At 44.3% G+C, this 19,534-nt stretch overlaps 1 protein-coding gene across 3 annotated transcripts in view; it reads left to right on the top strand.

Annotated features, from left to right (window-relative positions):
• The window catches only part of vps13a (vacuolar protein sorting 13 homolog A), a 434,277-nt gene that overhangs the window by 261,225 nt on the left and 153,518 nt on the right, over positions 1 to 19,534 (top strand). For all 3 annotated transcript variants that reach the window (XM_078214517.1, XM_078214516.1, XM_078214518.1), the window contains exons 42-43: positions 775 to 876; positions 12,253 to 12,411. In XM_078214517.1, coding sequence (XP_078070643.1) covers positions 775 to 876; positions 12,253 to 12,411 — 261 coding nt within the window. The remainder of the gene's footprint in view (positions 1 to 774; positions 877 to 12,252; positions 12,412 to 19,534) is intronic.

Genomic DNA, 19,534 nt, shown 5'->3' with positions numbered 1-19,534 from the left:
TACTAGGATAGGTCAGAGGTTGGGAATGTTGCAGCAAGTAACTCACTTCTTGACTTCCCAAAGCCTTTCTACCATCTACAAGGCACAGGTCAGGAGTATGATTTAGCAACCCCAATTTGCCTTAATGAATGCAGCTCCAACAACATTCAAGAAGCTTGACACCATCCAGGACAAAGCAGGTGCTTGTTGGCACCCGACTTGCTACTTTAAACATTCATTCCCTCTATCACTGGTGCACCACGACAGTAATATGTACTATCTACAAAATGTATTGGCAACAACTCACCTAAACTTGTTCAACAGCACTTACCAAACCTTGCGACTTGAAATCTAGAAGAAAGCGGACAGTAGGCCCGTTGGAATGGTAACACCTATAAGTAACCCTCCAAGTCATGTACAATTCTGACTTGGAAATATATTGCCTATCTTCATTGTCATTTGCTCAAAATGCTGGAACTCACTTGTGAACAGCACTGCTGATGTATTTAAACCACATGGACTACAGTGTTCTAGAAGGGGACTTATTGTCACCTTTGTGACAGCCATCAGGGATGGGCAATAAATGTTAACCTTGCCAGTAATGTCCACATTCTTTTATTTGTGAAATCTGAGACCTCTTTTGGAGCTGGGTAGATTTGTGAAATTCTTACTTCGGTTCAAAGAGAAGAAATTGAGGCAAAATGTGAACTTCCAAATAACATTGTAATGACATTACAGACATAGCAAAATCAATTATATGTCCAAAGAGAAATTAACTTAACATTTTTTCACTAGGTACATTATTATAATGAAGTGCTAGCCGTATGGGAACCGCTACTAGAACCATTAGAAATTGAGAACAGTGATAACTTCAGACCGTGGGAACTTGGAATCAAGGTTTGTGTAAATTCAGATTGTTACGGCAACAACTTCTGTAAATCAAAATATGCATTTAATACTAAGAATAGAGGTTTGGTTCAACTGCCTCTAAGTTCAATTTGATGGTATTTGATACGTTGACATTGATGTGATGTTTTGTATTATATTGCAAGATTGGAAAAATACTAATATAGTAATAGTTTTTGTAACCTGAAGCCTAAACAAAACATAGAAATATATTTTTGCACGAAGGTTAAATACTTTCCTTTTTCTGTTTGACCACTCTCTTTGGAGCCTTGTGTCTTCCTTGCAGTCTAGATTCACATAATCAGCAAACCTAGATACATTATTCTCTGCCTCTTTGTTTGAGTCATCTAAGTCATATAGGTTGTAAATAGCTGAGGCCCAGTACTCCTACTTGTAGCGCTCACTAGTCACAGCCTGCCAACTTGAAAATGCCCCATTTATCCCGACTCTCTGCTTTCTGTCTGTCAATAAATTATATACCCATGCTGATACATTACTCACAACTCCATGAGCCCTTACCTTGTGTATTAACATTTTGTATGGCAACTTATCAAATGCCTTTTGGAAATCTGAGTTTACTACATTTATTGGTTACCCTTTATTAACGTTACTATTTCTGTTCTGACACCCATCATTTACAAAAGATGATGAAGGCATAGTAAGTAAATCTATTTTAGACAGGATGTCTTCATGTGGCGTGCCTTTGCTGATGGTTGAAGAGGCAAATCTTAAAAAGGCAGGTTCTCAAGCCTGTGCCACACATGAAGCTACTAACTTACATCCTCAAAAGATTCTTTTTAATAAACTTGTCAAACAGGACTTCCCTTTCTTAAAACTATGTTGACTTTTTCTGATCATTTTATGCTTTTCCAAGTGCATTGTTGCAACTTCCTTTCACAATGACTGATGTCAGGCTAACAAGCCTCATGTTCTCTCCTTACTCTTTCCCTCTTCTTGATTAGGGGTGTTACATCTAGGGAATCTAGGAAAATCATATCTAGCAGACCGTTATTTCTACAGTTATCTATTTTAGAACCCTAGGATGTAGGTCATCAGGTCCTAGGGATTTGTTGAATTTTAGTCCCTTCAGTTTGTCGAGTACTTTTTCTCTGGTGATATTAATTATCATCATCTCCCTCCTCTTATTAGCCCTTAAGCTTCCCTTCTTGTATGTGACTCGTGTCTTCCACTGTTATAATAATCAGGAGAGTTGGGTCGAACGGCACTACTTTTCCCACTCTTTGTTTGCATGCAACAGGGCCTTCCAAAAAAATAAATGCTTGATAATTCAGTCATGTGCAGTGACCATAAAAGACACCAAAGGTTTCATTGGTTTTTTAAAAAGAAAATAGAAAGTGGAAAATTCCTCTTCGTCCTCGCCCCTCCCTCCGCCCTCATCCCCTCCCTCCACCCTCTCCCCCTCTAGGTACAGGGCTCTTGAAGATTGGTGACTTTTGTGGCTTTAGGCTGAGCCCTGTCCATCTGGGGTCAGCAATATAAGGGTGTAGATGGACAATTTACCTGTTCTCCTGAAGTTGGCACCTGCAGGTTTCATTCATTTTTAAAATCACTGTCTGCAGCACAGAGGAAGTCACCAAACATCAGGCAAGGTTTTAAACTACTCTGAGATGTCTGGAGAAAGAGAGAGAAATGGAAGCCAAGGTCTTGCTTCATCAGCCTCTTGTACTTGTGTTGGTCTGCAGAGAAAACAGATGTTTAAACACACAAAGGGTACCAGGCCTGTCACATGATTAATGTATTTCAGTTGTAACTCTTGTATAAGGATCTGGTATATGCAGGGTTAATGTGGGACTCAGTACAATATCACCAATACCCAAGGTTAGTGTGATGTTGAACAGAATCACGTGCAGACTTGAGCATGGAGACCACACCTAGCTTGTACCTTTTACTGCAGATTTGTAAATAGTTCTAATAGTTAATAAAAGATGCTAAAGACTACAAAGATTTCATCAAGCTAAGTTGTAACCAACATACCACAACAGTAGCTTGAACAGATTATGGCTGAGGAATCCTTCCTCAACCAGAATCCTGTGCCTGAAGTGATTAAGTCTAGTGTTAGTTCCCCTAGCCAGTTGATTCCTGGGAATTGGGGCCACATTCACCTCGGTCAAGTGCAGAACATTAGGCTCCACTTAATGGACTTTGAATGTAGAAGATACAGTGATACAAATGTGCAGCTAACTTTTTCAGGTCACTAGAATGTGACTTTAGTCTTTCTAAGCATTAAATTAGTGGTTTCCAACCAGTAAATTCAAAGTCATGTTTTCCTAAAGCATAGTGTCTCAACACTGAAGACAGAAAACAATTGTCTTTGCCATTTCCTCATGACAATTTCTTTAGTCTTTATTTCTAATGTTTGCTTTGGCTTTTTTTCCTTTTTATGTTACCTTGTAAAGCCGTTTGAACCTGTTTTTACGTTCCTGGCTGTTTTACACTCTATTTTTGTTTAATGCTCTGCACAATGGCATAACTACAGTTTGAGGGCCTATAAAGTATTCCCACTCGCATTTTCTGACCCTTGCTATCCCTAATCTCTACCCATGCTGATTTTACTTCCTGATTTTCTGGCCAAATCCTTTCTCACTGATGCCCTGATGTTATCCTTATCAGGGTTACCTCTTCACCTTTTTTTATTCTGCCTATCTTTTTGAAATGTTGTGTACCCTGGAATGTTTATTTCCCAACCTTGGTCGCCTTCTAACCATGTTTCTGTAATAAGAATATATTCTAGATCACTTACCTCTATTTGTGCCACTAGGTCATATATCTTATTGCATAAATCCATGCATTTATATAGCAATTTCATTTTTTTACAGTTGTTCCCTGCATGGACCTTACTTTCTGCACTCTTCCTGTTAAACTTGTGTCCTTTCCTTTCCCACTTTGTTTATCTTTCCCCTTTATATTGCCTCAGTGTTACCTTTGGATTTCCAAATCTCCCTTTACCTGAACCCTCTTCACAAATTCAAAGGGCCTCAGTAATTATAGGGATGACTACTTAGAGATAAAGGGATAACTCAAATTATGGCTCATGACATCCCACATGCACTGAAGTCGGTAAAAATACCTCTGAGGCTGGTATGAGTCAAAATAGAGTAAGGCTTTATTCTCACAAGCTTGCGGGAGAACCTGACCCCTTGAAAGCGGAAGTCAAAGTTCTCTCTGAACACAGAAAAGTGGGGAAATATATACATTATGGCTCCCAGCACCACAACACAAACACTGGTCTGGTCATGAATCAAAGTCCATACAACAGTCCTTGATCACGAAGCAGCAGTTCTCTGGCAGCTGTAGTCACGATACAGTCTTGGGTTTCCTGCTCTTCCACGGCCCTTCCTTTGAAGTTACCGGCATAATTGTAGCTGGCCCAGCGGGAGTCCTCCTTTAAACGGCCGTTATCATGCCCCACATCTTGTAATGCTTTCTTCCGTTTTTACCACGCAAGCCTGTAGAAAAGGTAAGACTTGCATGTCTGCAAACACATTCGCATTTACATTTGACTATCTATTGTTATAAGAATAAAAGTTAACTTATATTAATGTCAGAAGCAGTATAAACAAGGGGATTAGCCATAATGAAGGGTTATGCTTGTGATACATTCTAAGTACAAAATCCATTAACCCTTTAGGTACAAAATACATTGAGTACAAAAAACATTAACCCTTTCCCTTCTTCATGCACCCTCCAAAGTGCAGTTGAGGAGGGATACAACAGCATGCATAGGTCAACATGATTCTTCATTGAACAGACCAATAGCATCCTTAAGATGCATTTCCAATATTTGTACCGCTCAGTACTCTCACAGAGTGTGTCCCACATATCATGATCTGTTGTGCCCTTTGCATCTGGCACTTGCCAGAGGGAGAGAAGGAGGCTGAATATGCTCAGACAATGAAGAGCAGGAATGGCTGGAACCTAAATTTAGATGAGGGTCAGCTTCCATGTGAGGATGCTATTGAGGAAGCATGATGTCGAAGACATGTCCATGCCACACTGATAGCCACAAGACTCCAGGAGGAATAAGATGAAGGCAACAGGACACAGCTACGTTTCTTCTGTCCCTTAGTGCCATGTCAGTGCAATGAATGGCCTAAACAACCAGTAACGTTGAGAACAAGTTCAATATTCGGACTTGTTCCTTTAACTTCATGATTCACCAAAGGCTAATCTGTGGAAAGGTCAGCAGTGAACACTGTATCCATGCACTCTGGGAAGTGAAAGCCAGCACAACAATGCACATTTTGTATCAAAGGACTTGATGCAGTCTTTGCCACCTGACTGAGAAGCTTTTAACGGACACTGAGATGCAGGCATGGTTGGTTGGAGAGATCATCATGGCACCAGGTCTTTTGCATTGGCACTACCAATGAAGGCAGCCTGCTCATTTTGAGAAAGAATTACAAGTAACCCTCCAAAGCTGTTGAGTACACCCCACTCCAGATTGTCTTGTAAAGAGTAGAGGTTACTAACACATTTTGCAGACACTTGCAGTAAAGAGTTTGACATATTTCCCAGACATAACACAAGGATCAAGTAATTAGCATGACAGAGCTATATAGCACCCTATTGCTAAGCTCAAGTGCATCCCTGACTCTGCAGCAGAGATACCCTGCTGAATGCTATGCCCCATGTCATTGATTTTGGTAAGCATCTTAGAGGGTTGTGACCTGGAGGGTCCCGTCCTGCTTTTAGTCACCTGCTGCAGTGCAGCTGCACTCTTCTCAGCCTGTAATGCTGGAGGTGATGGGGTAAGAGGATTGGCTGAATACTTCCAAAGTCACCTGGATGGATGGCCCTGGGGTCTCCTCCAGCTGTTGGCCCGCCTCTCTCAAGGCTCTCTCAAGGTGTCTCAAGGCTCCTGCCTGACTCCTTGAAGTGAAGAGGCTCCTGGAAGGAGGTCAAGATGCCCATTCCCTCTTTCAGCTAGCCACTGATGGATCCCACCAATGTCTATAGCGATGGAGTGCATATCTGAGGGTAAGTGCAGCAGAATCTGCTGGATCAACATCTCCATGGAGCTGCCACCCTTCCCATGGAGACCTCAAGTGTCAGATGTCATATCTCACATGGTCAGGGCCACAACCTCCGACAGAATGCAGACGATTCCTCAATCCTTCACTCGGGTCTGTTGACTACCTCTCGCAAACCTGATTTGCTGCTGTCTGTCATTGCATTCCCAGCATATTAAAGACAGCTGCTTGCAGAGGCTCATCATCTGACTTAGACTGCATAGGTGCCTGATCTCCAGCAGTCCTCCAACTGCCAGAAACCTAGCTGTCACTGTCTCTGACTGCTGCAGAAACATGTCAGTGAGGTGTTCCCCAGAATGTGACCCTGAGCCTAATCTAGATTCATGACCCACCAGGGTGTGTGTCTCTGCATTGGTGGAGCATCTGGATGAATGCAATTCTTCCTCTGATGCATCCTCGTCTGAGGTGGCCGAGGGACTGGGGCTTACGGAACTTCTGATGATCTGTCTAGACCTGCTGGTACTGTAAAAGAGAAGATGAATTTAGTTCATAAGCATACACTGCGTCCCAGGTCAACAGGGTGAGGTTGGCGGGCCTTCTGGAGCCACCCCTTGGATAGAGGACATCCTGGTGCCAGTGGACACTATAGACAAGGGTCTAAAGGGAGTCATGCTAAACCTTTGAGCAGCTTTCTTCCTTGGTGCAACCATATCGAAACATTCCCTGACAGCCAGCTGACCTGCCGAGAGTAATATATGTGTTTGGGTGGCATTTAAACACGGTGCCTGAATCTTCGGCCCATTGGGTAACGGCGGAGTAGAGAAACAAAAACAAGTTAAAGTCATCCCATAAGAGGTTTGTCCTTAGTTTAGAAAAAATTATTAATTGGATAGTTGTATTAATGTAGAAGCATTATATATTTCTCAATTGTTATGGTTCAGGTCACAAACTCCAAAGTGTTTTGTGGAGCCCATCTGGATTATTAATTTTGCATTTTGAATTTGGCTAGGATAAGCATGATATGTTTCACTTCAGGTATGATTCAAGTGACCCACCAGGAAACTTTTATCAAACAAAGTTTATTTAAGAATATAGTTAATATGTATGGAAAAAAATAGCAATAACTTTTAGCAATTACAAACAAAAACAAAACAACCACAATAATGTATTCCCCTTAACAAATATATCTAAGGTGTTCCAATCAAACCAATCCCATAAACAAAACCCATTTAAACAAGTTCAACAAGCAAAGTCTGATACTCATGTGATACTGGAATTGAATCCTTTGGGTGAATTCTGCAGTTCTCTTGATAGACTCAGAATAGTTTGAAGTCAGAACAACTTCCCAGAACCCCAGGCACTCTGGTCAAGCCACCAACAGCAGATTTTCTACTTAAGAATGGCAAGAAGCCTTGCTTCCAGTTAACTGTAGAATTTTCAAAACCAGGAATCGAGAGAGACACTTATTTTCAGCTTGATACCCCTTCTAAAACTAAACTCTAACTGCAGCCAAACAGAAAAATGAAGCTTAAACTCACTGGAACGGGAAAAAAATTGTCCAAAAACACATGACCGTCCTCCTAACAATGCAGTATCATAAAACAACCCAGAGTTAAAATAAACAGACCCCATTTAAGCTATTGAAGTAGCAATAAAAGGACCTCTCGTAAACAACTCGGTAACAATGAAACCAAAGTGAATAGGGTCTGCTAACAACTGCAGAGAACAGGACTTAAAAAGAAAACCTTTCTTGAAGGTACACTAACGTCACAGTAAGCACTTTGAGACATCCTGAGATTAAACTCAAAGATATGGAAAATCTAAGAACATAAGTACGAGGAGCAGGAGTAGGCCATCTGGCCCCTCGAGCGTGCTCTACCATTCAGTAAGATCATGGCTGATCTTTTCGTGGACTTATCTGCCCGCTCACCATAACCCTTAGTTCCTTTTACTATTCAAAAATGGAGCTATCCTTGCACTAAGAACATTCAACAAGGTAGCATCAACTGCTTCACTTGGCAGGGAATTGCACAGATTCACAACCTTTTGGTTCAGAAGTTCCTCCTCAACTCAGTCCTAAATCTGCTCTCCCTTATTTTGAGGCGATGTTTCCTAGTTCTAGTTTCACCTGCCAGTGGAAACCACCTCCCTGCTTCTATCTTATCGATTCCCTTCATAATTTTATATTCTATAAGATCCCCCCTCATTCTTCTAAATTCCAATGAACATAGTCCCAGTCTACTCAATCTCTCCTCGTAAGTCAACCCACTCAACTCTGGAATCAACCTAGTGAATCTCTTCTGCACTCCTCCCAGTGCTAGTACATCCTTTCTCAAGTAAGGAGACCAAAACTGTACACAGTATTCCCGGTGTGGCCTCACCAGCTAATTATACAGCTGCAACATAACCTCGCTGTTTTTTAAATTCCATATCATCGAGCAATGAAGGACAAAATTCCATTTGCCTTCTTAATTACCTGCAAACCAACATTTTGCAATTCATGCACAAGGATACCCAGGTCCCTTTGCACAGCAGCATGCTGCAACTTTTTGCCATTTAAATAATAGTCCACTTTGCTTAATGGGACCATTTCTGTCCAGATGTCTCGCTATTTCTTCCTTGATAGATTCAAACATTTCCCCCACTACAGACGTTAAGCTAACCGACCTATAGTTACCCGCCTTTTGCCTACCTCCTTTTTTAAACAGTGGCGTCACATTTGCTGTTTTCCAATCTGCCGGAACCAGAGTCCAGCGAATTTTGGTAAATTACCACGAGTGCATTTGCTATTTCCCCGGCCATCTCTTTTAGTACCCTGAGATGCATTCCAGCAGAGCCAGGAGACTTGTCTACCTTTAGCCCCATTAGCTTGCCCAATACTACCTCTTTAGCGATAATGATCGTTTCTAGGTCCTCATCTGCCATAGCCTCCTTGTCATCAATTTTTGGCATGTTATTTGTGTCTTCCACTGTGAAAACCGACACAAAATACCTGTTTGATGCCTCGGCCATTTCTTCATTTCCTATTATTACATCCCCCTTCTCATCCTTGAAAGGACCAATGTTTACCTTGGCCACATTTTCCTTTTATATATTGATAGAAACTTTTGCTTTTTTTTATATTCTAAGCTAGTTTACTCATTAATCTATCGACCTTTTCTTTATAGCTTTTTTTCTGTTGACCTTTAAAGATTTCCAAAGCCTCTAGTTTCCCACTGATCTTTGCCACTTTGTTTTGCACTTTCTTTCAGTTTGATACCCTCCTTCATTTCCTTGGATATCCATAGTTGATTATCCCTTTTCCTACAGTCCTCCCTTTTCACTGGTATGTACTTGTGCTGAGCACTGTGAAAGATTGCTTTAAAAGTCCTCCACTGTTCTGCAATTGTCCCAACATAAAGATTTTGCTCCCAGTCTACCTTGGCCAACTCCTCCCTCATTTGATTTGAATTTGATTTGATTTATTATTGTCACGTGTATTAACATACATTGAAAAGTATTGTTTTTTGCGCGCTATGAAGACCAAACATAACCTTCATAGAGAAGGAAATGAGAGAGTGCAGAATGTAGTGTTGCAGTCATGGCTAGGGTGTAGAGAAAGATCAGCTTAATGCAAGGTAAGTCCATTCAAACGTCTGACAGCAGCAGGGAAGAAGCTGTTCTTGAGTTGGTTTGTACGTGACCTCAGACTTTTGTATCTTTTTCCCGAAGAAAGAAGATGGAAGAGAGAATGTCTGGGGTGCGTGGGGTCCTTAATTATGTTGGTTGCTTTGCCGAGGCAGCAGGAACTGTAGAGTCAATGGATGGGAGGCTGGTTTGCATGATGGATTGGGCTACATTCACAACTTTTTGTCATTCCTTGCGGTCTTGGGCAGAGCAGGAGCCATACTAAGCTGTGATACAACCAGAAGGAATGCTTTCTATGGTGCATCGTAAAAGTTGGTGAGAGCCGTAGCTGACACGCCAAATTTCCTTAGTCTTCTGAGAAAGTAGAGGCGTTGGTGGGCTTTCTTAACTGTAGTGTCGGCATGGGGGAACCAGGACAGGTTGTTGGTGATCTGGACACTTAAAAACTTGAAGCTCTCGACCCTTTCTACTTCGTCCCCGTTAATGTAGACAGGGGCATGTTCTCCTTTACGCTTCCTGAGGTCGATGACAATCTCCTTCGTTTTGTTGACATTGAGGGAGAGATTATTGTTGCCGCACCAGTTCACCGGATTCTCTATCTCATTCCTGTACTGTGTCTCATCATTCTTTGAGATCTGACCCACTACGGTGGTGTCGTCAGCAAACTTGAAAATCGAATTAGAGGGGAATTTGGCCACACAGTCATAGATGTATAAGGAGTATAGTAGGGGGCTGAGAACACAGCCTTGTGGGGCACTGGTGCTGAGGATGATCGTGGAGGAGATATTGTTGCCTATCCTTACTGATTGTAGTCTGTGAGTTAGGAAGTTCAGGATCCAGTTGCAGAGGGAGGTGCTGAGGCCCAGGCCACGGAGTTTGGAGATGAGTTTCGTGGGAATAATAGTGTTGAAGGCTGAGCTGTAGTCAATAAATCTCATCCCATTGTAGTCTCCTTTGCTTAAGCACAAGATACTGGTGTTGGATTTTACCTTCTCACCCTCCATTTGTATTTTAAATTCAACTATACTGTGATCGCACCTTCTGAGAAGATCCCTAACTGTGAGATCATTAATTATTCCTGTCTCATTACACAGGACCAGGATAGCTTGCTTCCTCGTAGTTTCCATTACATTCTGTTCGAGGAAACTATTGCGGATACATTCTATGAATTCCTCCTCAAGGCTGTCTTGACTGGCTTGGTTTGACCAATCAACATGTAGATTAAAATCCCCCATTATAATTGCTGTACCATTTTCACATGCACCAGTTATTTCTTTGTTTATTTTCCGCCCCACCATGATGATATTTGGTGGCCTGTAGACTATGCCTATCAGTGACTTTTGCTCCTTACTATTTCTGATTTCCACCCAAATGGATTCAACCTTTTTCTCCATAGAACCTATATCATCTCTCACTACTGCCCTGATGTCATCCTTAAATATCAGAGCTACATCACCTCCCTGGTGGGGAGATAGGTATGGTCTGTGGAAGACCAAATTCAATTTTGATAAAGATCCTCAGATCTTGGAATTATATGAAGGATCCACTAACATTTCAGTTGGACTAACCTTAACACCTTGGAGAAATGACGATTGATTTTTTTAAAGAAACTTGTGGATTATTTTACTTAGAATGTTGTTGGTTGTTTTTGAATGTTGTGTATTGACTCAGCTGCTGTGGTTCAAGTTGTCATAGCTGTCAAAATATGAGCAGAATTTTCAGTGCAGTTATTGGATGTGCATTGGCCTGAAGCCCCCTTAATGAGATGGAAACTGTTCATAAAATATTTTTTCAACTTCGTAGTTACAGAGCATCCATTAGTCAGGGAAAAGCCTCGGGGAAGAGCTACACGTTGTACTAACCATGAGTTAGCTTAGCATGCCAGAGGTATGCGCACTATGGAATGCCCTCTTTTGTTAAATCTTGCAACCCTAGGCCCAATGGAAAAATAAAAGCTTTAAGAAGCCGATGGAGATTAAATTTTTTAGTGTTATCACAAGGTGAGTTAAGTGAACATATTGGCTAAGTTTTGAACTTTTTCCTGCAATATTGTTAATTCTTTTATCTATATAAATTACAAATGCTACTTTCAATGATACATAATGGAAATTAATGGAGGTACAAATTGGAGGCTTGTGGATTTTACTTCAAACAAGATTTTGGCATTGTGAATAATTTTTTTTTGCAAATATTTTTGGTGAGTTAGTGAAATTTGGTGTTTTGATTAGTTTATTTTTAGTGAATGTGGAATTTGAGACATCAGTAGACTTTATGAAAATTGAGCAGACTTGTAATTTCTGTTGTCGGCAGATGAATCCAAAGTCTTTGCATCTATCTGTTCGATACAAAGTAGAATACTTAATTACGAATTAAGCTGATTCGTAGGAATAGGTCAATTCAGCTCCTTGTGCTCACTAGATCATGGCTGATCCATATCATATAATTGTAACCCTTAATACCCTTGCAGAACAAGAATGCATCAGTTTTGAAATTTTCAGTTGGACCAACCTCAACACTTTGTAGGAGGTGCAATTTCCAGATTTCCTCCAACCTGAAGAAATGCTTCCTGGCGTCAGTCCTGGATGATCTAGTTCTAGGGGATCATTTTGGGCCCACACGCCAATGGAAATAGTTTTTTTTTTACCTATCCAATCAAGTTCTTTAATCATCTTAAATGACTCAACATAAAAATTTCATAAGTATTTATGTTGATTAGTGGATATGTTAATAAAGAGGTCTTTTTTTCCAGATAAAGAAGAAGGTTGTCAAAACCCTGACAAAAGCAAAAGAAGAGGAGGAAAATGGCTATTCCCCTGAATATAAAACAGTCATTCAGATCTCTTCAAAAGACCAACTTAACATTACAATGTCAAAATGTGGTTTGACCATGCTTAACAATTTGGCAACGGTAAGAAATGAAACAAACGGAACTCTAATTATACTTGCCCATGATAAGTTATAGATATTAATGCACTACTTTTAATAACAGGAGCTTATACCATGCATTCATCTAGTCTTCTTGTGTCAAATTGAAGGTACATTCAAGGTGGTTCATTCCTCTAAGGACACAATAGAGATGAGTGTAAGCCCAGATCAATTAATGTTTAGTCCCTTTGGTAGAGTGGCATCGCATTGACCACTCAGATTCTAACAAAGTCAGCATGGCAGCACATTGTTGGTTGTAATCCTGGCACAACTGCTGAGATTGTGTTTTGAGATATTTTTACCCCCTGATCTTCACATAAACCTATATCTGATTAGAGAGCAACAAATTGGATATTGGCATGTAACTCATGATATTATGGGATCCAGCCAAGAAAGTTTGAAATTATGCTTTTGCAAATACCTTCACTTACTGCAAATGCATGACATTTCCTGAACGTCGTTTTAAACCATGACCATAAACATTTTTCATTCTTTTGTGATTAAGAATATTGGCATTTGTTCACGGGTAACATTTGACTAGCATTCTATCTCGACTTTGAGGCCTCCTTCAGTTGACAACAGGCACTCATGGACAACTCAATACTTGAATGGGGAGCAATATATGTTATCAGAAAATGTTATTGCATAGTGACTGCCCATCTTTCCCACCAGCCCCTGTTCCTCCTCCAAAGGCAGAAGGGAAGATGGCTGCAAACTGACTTGCCAAGAGAATGAATCAATGAATGGACTGTCATGTAGTTTGCTAACTGAAACAGGTGCAATGAGTGTAAATGTTCTTTCTGTTTGCAAAAAAAGGCCTTGTGTATTAATATATGTAGCTACTAAATGAAAATGATACTATTGTCTTATCACAGAATCACATCTAATTTCAAACACACTTCTGAGTTTTGCAAGCATGGGCTAGATCAGTAAAATCTATACCTTGCCCATTGTGGACAGCGGTTGGGACATGCAGTTGGACAACATTTGTTAAATAATCCTCAGTGTGCTAAATTTTACACTGAGAACCAATTTAAGATTGTCAGTTGGGGATGCAATGTGGTGCATTTTCATTTAGTAGAAGCTACATATATTAATACACAAGGCCTTTTTTTTGCAAACAGAAAGAATATTTACACTCATTGCACCTGTTTCAGTAAGCAGACGACATGACAGTCCATTCATTGATTCATTCTCTTGGGCAATGCCTTGACCAATCGAAGTAAAGATACCTGGTTTTGAATTGCAAAGAATTCTTGGCAGTTATCTGTCAGTCGCCATCAATGGTAGATTCTCCATGGCAACATTTCTGAGATTTCTATTAATCAGAGACCACTTGCTAACCAGTCCACATTCTTTTCTCATACAGTATAAATTGTTCTTTTTCCCTTATGCTAGTATTCTTGCAAAGTGTTGTAATAAGTACAAGACAAAACGTTTTGGCATGTCTTTTTTTCAGCAGTACGACCAAATAACTATTTGTATGCCTGAGTTAGCCTTTGTCCATTTGAACTGCTCAGAATCTTCCAGAACTATTATCATGTGATCATGTCGGCACCCATTTAATCTGTCCAGCATAGTTATCAATGTTTGAAAACCGAATGTAAACGAGAATACAGAAGAGTTTTTATAATTCTTCAAGTCTTCTCAGCATGACGCCTTGCCATTTCAGTAAACTGCAGACTTGGTGGGCCGAAGAGCCTCTCCCACGCTGTACAACGCTCTACATATGTGGGTGGGAGTACGAAGCTTCCTGTGGGATACGGGTCACAGACAGAAGTCACGGCAGTGGCGTGCAATAATTTTTAATTGTTATTAGTTACAATTCATTCTAATCCTAACTATAGTGTCCCATCTTCACCTTTGCCTACTCAGTGACCCGACAACTTTTTAATCTATCTTGGCCTGACACTGGGCCTATAGTGGATAGGGGGACAGTGATCTTACCATTTTCATTCTAAGTGCCGAATCTGGGCGTAGTACAGATCCGACTTCGAAATCCGCTTTCAGGCGCCCCCATACGCTCTCAGCCAACTCTAGTCTGATTCGCGCTGTGGGCGGGGCTTAGCATTGCCGGAGCAATCGGAGCTCTGAACCACGCATGCGCAGTTTGAAAAAAATTGGAAAAAGCGCGCCCGTGTCGGATTGTTCCCGGACTGCAGAAAGCAGAGAAAGCGGCCCAGGAGTGACAAGCGGGAGCGAGGGTATATCTCGGGCGGAGGGGGGGGGGGTGCGCAGATGGATCTCTGGTGTGGGGTCGGGGGGGGGGGCAGGTGGATCTCTGGTGGGGATGCGGGGGACGCAGTGGGGTCCACTGCCACTCAGTGGGGGGGGAGGGGGCAGGGGTGGCGATCGGTTTGGGTAGCGGGGGGCGGTGGATAGGGGGACAGTGATGTGTGTGTATGTCCCTTATTTACCCCTCCCACTACCCAGACCGATCACCACCACTGACCACCTTCTCCCACCCCCCCCCCCCCCCCCCCCCCCCCCCCCCGATCACCCGCAGAGTGGCAGCGGATCCCCCTACCCCCCACCGGAGATCCATCTGCCCTCCCCCGCCAGAGATCCATCTGCCCTCCCCCGCCAGAGATCCATCTGCCCTCCCCCGCCAGAGATCCATCTGCCCTCCCCCGCCAGAGATCCATCTGCCCTCCCCCGCCAGAGATCCATCTGCCCTCCCCCGCCAGAGATCCATCTGCCCCGCCCGCCAGAGATCCATCTGCCCCCCCCCCCGCCAGAGATCCATCTGCCCCCCCCCCCCCCCGCCAGAGATCCATCTGCCCCCCCCCGCCAGAGATCCATCTGCCCCCCCCGCCAGAGATCCATCTGCCCCCCCCGCCGGAGATCCATCTGCCCCCCCGCCGGAGATCCATCTGCCCCCCCGCCGGAGATCCATCTGCCCCCCCGCCGGAGATCCATCTGCCCCCCCGCCGGAGATCCATCTGCCCCCCCGCCGGAGATCCATCTGCCCCCCCGCCGGAGATCCATCTGCCCCCCCGCCGGAGATCCATCTGCCCCCCCGCCGGAGATCCATCTGCCCCCCCGCCGGAGATCCATCTGCCCCCCCGCCGGAGATCCATCTGCCCCCCCGCCGGAGATCCATCTGCCCCCCCGCCGGAGATCCATCTGCCCCCCCGCCGGAGATCCATCTGCCCCCCCGCCGGAGATCCATCTGCCCCCCCGCCGGAGATCCATCTGCCCCCCCGCCGGAGATCCATCTGCCCCCCCGCCGGAGATCCATCTGCCCCCCCGCCGGAGATCCATCTGCCCCCCCGCCGGAGATCCATCTGCCCCCCCGCCGGAGATCCATCTGCCCCCCCGCCGGAGATCCATCTGCCCCCCCGCCGGAGATCCATCCCCCCCCCCCCCCCCCACCTCGCCAGAGATACATCTGACCTCACTCCCCTCCTCCCCCCTCCAACCAGAGAATGATCTGACCCGCCTCCCTCCTCCCCCCGACCACTGATCTGAGCCAGAGAGCCATTGGAAGCTCTGAACGCGCTCTTCAGAGGCTGGAGCACCCGACTCAGACTTTTATTTAGCAGGTCCCTAAAAGCGTGGTTCCGGATCGGCAAATGCGGTGGCAAAGGGGGAAATGCTGATTGAGTTGGGCGGGCAGTTCATTAATTCAATTTAAATGCATGCAAATACATTTAAATCGTCGTTGCGCCCAATTTGGGTGCGGAACGGATCCCCGCCATTCGCGGGTCTTGGTAAAGTGGCGATCTGCGCGGACGCGGATGCAGATCGTGATAAAGGCCTCACACCCGACTTTACCGCGATTTCGCGCCCGAAAACGGGTGCAAATTGTTGGCAAAATCGGGCCCAATGTCGAAGTGATTCCCTACAGTGCACATCAGAGGGAGAGGTGCTCAACTGTATTCCACGCCCCGTGGCTTTTGAAGCCCTTGGTGGGCGTTCCCTGGAGGGCAGGGACCAGCGGGCCCTGGCCGACTTTCAGGTGTCATGGATGCAGCCATGGCACCCAATTCAGCCCGCTGCCCGAGAAATGCACCGGTGTCAGGAAGGTGGGTGGAGGGGGGTGTTTGGAAGGGCTGCGGATGACTGGCTTCTCTTGAGTAGAAGGCCCGGCATAGGCTCCAGTGCTTCATCCTCCCTTGGGGTGCTGATGGGCCCCTGGGACACTCCATGCAACAGAGGGGCAGCTGGAGTGAGCTCCAGACCCCTCTGCGTCACCTGGCACTGCCAGTCCTGGAGGCCCAACAGCATCTGCACCATGTCTGAGCCCTTAGTGATAGCCCTTTGAGTCTGGACCAAGTCCTGGAGCCCCTCGACTACCACCCACTGTATCTCGAGCATGCTCCCAGAGCCTTCAGTGACTCGGTCATGCCTTGGACCCTGCCACCCATGGCTACCATTTTCTGTCCCATGCTTTCCACTGGGTTGCCACCCTTACGGTGTTGGCCTAGGTGCCATGCAATGCCAGTATCTGAAGACTGTGGGACTCCTCCAAACAGCCTCACAGCTACTGGAATGTCTTTGACACCCCTTCCTCATCAGCTTTGAGAACTTTTTCCAGCAGCCCGGAATCTGGCTGGGGGCCAGCTGTGTCCTTCGATCCAACAGACCTTCACCTGCCCGATCCCTCAGACGTTCCTGCCTCCACCTGATGTGCATCAGCAGCGGTGTGGTGCTCACCAGAAAATGACCCCGAAGCCTGTCTGGTAACTGCACCCACTGAGATGTATATATCTGCAGTGGTGGATAGTGCATGTGATGCCTCTAACACCTGGTTGATGCTTTCCTCGAGGTTCTGGTGGGGGTCATGGAGGGGGGCGCCGATTCCTGAGCACCTAGCCTCATCTGGTGTTGGCCCTGCAAGAGAAGACACATGGGTGAGGGCTGAATATCTGGGAAACTTGGCACTTACTTGAGAACGGTCTAAATTGATGAAGGTTTTGTGGATCCTCACTTTCGTGGCACATCACAGTTGCTCATAGCCCTCTCAGTGGCTCCCCTGAGAGATCCATTGCGCACTTCTCGAAGGGGATCAGGAGCTCCAGTTCGGGTATCCATCACCCATCTTCTCCCATTCCCTTTGGCTCTGCACCATCTTATCCTGCGGGACAAGGGATATTAAGAGCTTGATGGCTGGCGGGCCTTGGGGGCGGGGAGGGGGATGGATGGGGAAGAGGAGCAGGAATGGGCAGTGTAGCTCGGCACCATTCCTTGCCAGGTAAGGGCTACAACTGGAGGTGCCGAAGGGATTTAAGGAGGGCACTGGGGGTCGGGTGCTGTTCGGCCACGGAGTGTCAGGGATGGGTCGAGATGGACATTCCAGGTGTAATGTTCGGCACTGATGTCAGGATTAGACAGATGGACACTCACTCTTGCAGCTTGAATCAGGACATTCATCTTTCCGGCATTGGGTGCTGATCCTGTATGTCAGACTGCAGGCACTGGTTGCAGCTTCCCAGGCCACATTCGAGACCCTATTCCTGGGTCGTCTTTCAGATACAGGATGGGCCACCTCTCTTCCATGGCATCCAGCAGCCATCCGAACTCTCCCTCCGTAAACCATGGGGCTGAGCTGCATGTTGCCACCTTCCTGGCTGTCGGTACACTGGGAGCATTTAACTGCAGCTCCCCCCTTTGTTAACGGTTACTTCAGGCAAGTCATACGCCTGGGAACTTCCCTTAGTGCTGCTGCATTGTGATACAGAGAATGACGAAAAAACCAATGCAGATCACTCCATTTTTTTTCGCCAGTATGACACTTACATTTTTTGGTTGATTTCCGCCTCACATCTCTCTGTAGCCTTTAATTGGTCTTCCATTGTCTGTTTATATTCCAACTTTTTTTTATCTACGTTGACCGACAGCAGTTCAGTAATGCCATTCTACTTTACATAGAGATGTTCTTATCTAAAGAGGTTGGACATTTTTGTGAGGGTTTGTTTTGCACTTCCTGTTATATTCGTCACCTTTCCCAACAGATATTGTTAGGTTACCTCTATTAAGAAATGATTTGACTTGTTTAATTTTTCTCAATTCTACTGTTATTTTGCATCTAGCTGTAATACTTTTTATTTGATATTGCCATGCATACTGTTGCAGTTTAATGATAATCCATATCTGTAACTTTTTTTACAACTGCCGAGGATTCTTTGTAACTTTTCCTCTGTCTGCCATAATTACTGTGCCATCTGCACGTCTCAGGTTATATATGTCTGTCTGCCTACCTAAATTCCTGGTAACTCTGATAGATAGCTGATGGTCATTTTACTGGAAAGATTGAAAAAATCTGAAGACAGAACACAATCCTGTTGCAATCCCCTTTTAATAAAGTATAATAGAATAAAAATATATCAATATTTACATTGATACATATGTATATATATTTAAAATATATAATGGAAGGAATGTGATGCAGCAAAATAAAAATGAAATGAACAGTGAAGAAATTGAAGTGCTAGAGGAAAAATATATTCATATGGTATATAACAAGGTAATAGAGGTTCCGAATTCTTAAACTATTGTAATACAAACAACTGCATAACAGCAAAAGATGGCACACAGAAAGTAGAGAAAATGATATTCTAAGCATATGGGCAGAACATATGAAAAACTATTCCCTGAAAAAAAAGAGGAAAATAGCCCCTTACAAAGACAATAGAAGACATGCCAATCATGAAGGAAGTAATAAATGAAGAAGGATAAAGTTATAGGAGTCGATAATACAGCAGCATTCATCTTCACCTACCTGAGCAGGGCTGTGTCTGTCCTTAGTCCTCCAAGGGGGACTAGCCGCAGCTGAAACTGCCTCTCCTGAATTCTCCAGCTCTGAAGTATGCACCTCACCCTGTGCAACCATTTCTACTGACATGCATGGACCCAGCAAGATCTGAGTATTTGCGTTGACAGGAGGTTCACTTATAGAATGGTGCAACCTTGTGTCTTTATTGAAGTCTCGGAGACTTGTTGCCCATGTGGTGACTGCTGGACCTTTTCAGGTGACTCTATGGGAGACATAAGAGAGAATAGTAAAGAAAGAGAAGTGCACACAACAAATGCTTTGGCATTTTTCATTGAGGACTGGACAGCTTCTGAAATGACAGCTAGTTGTATGGGGTGCATCTGCATGC

Source organism: Mustelus asterias, chromosome 6 (assembly GCF_964213995.1).
Source record: "Mustelus asterias chromosome 6, sMusAst1.hap1.1, whole genome shotgun sequence".
NCBI classification, from domain to species: domain Eukaryota; kingdom Metazoa; phylum Chordata; class Chondrichthyes; order Carcharhiniformes; family Triakidae; genus Mustelus; species Mustelus asterias.
The sequence above is the reverse complement of the archived record's forward strand: the minus strand, read 5'-3'. Positions and strand labels throughout refer to the sequence as shown.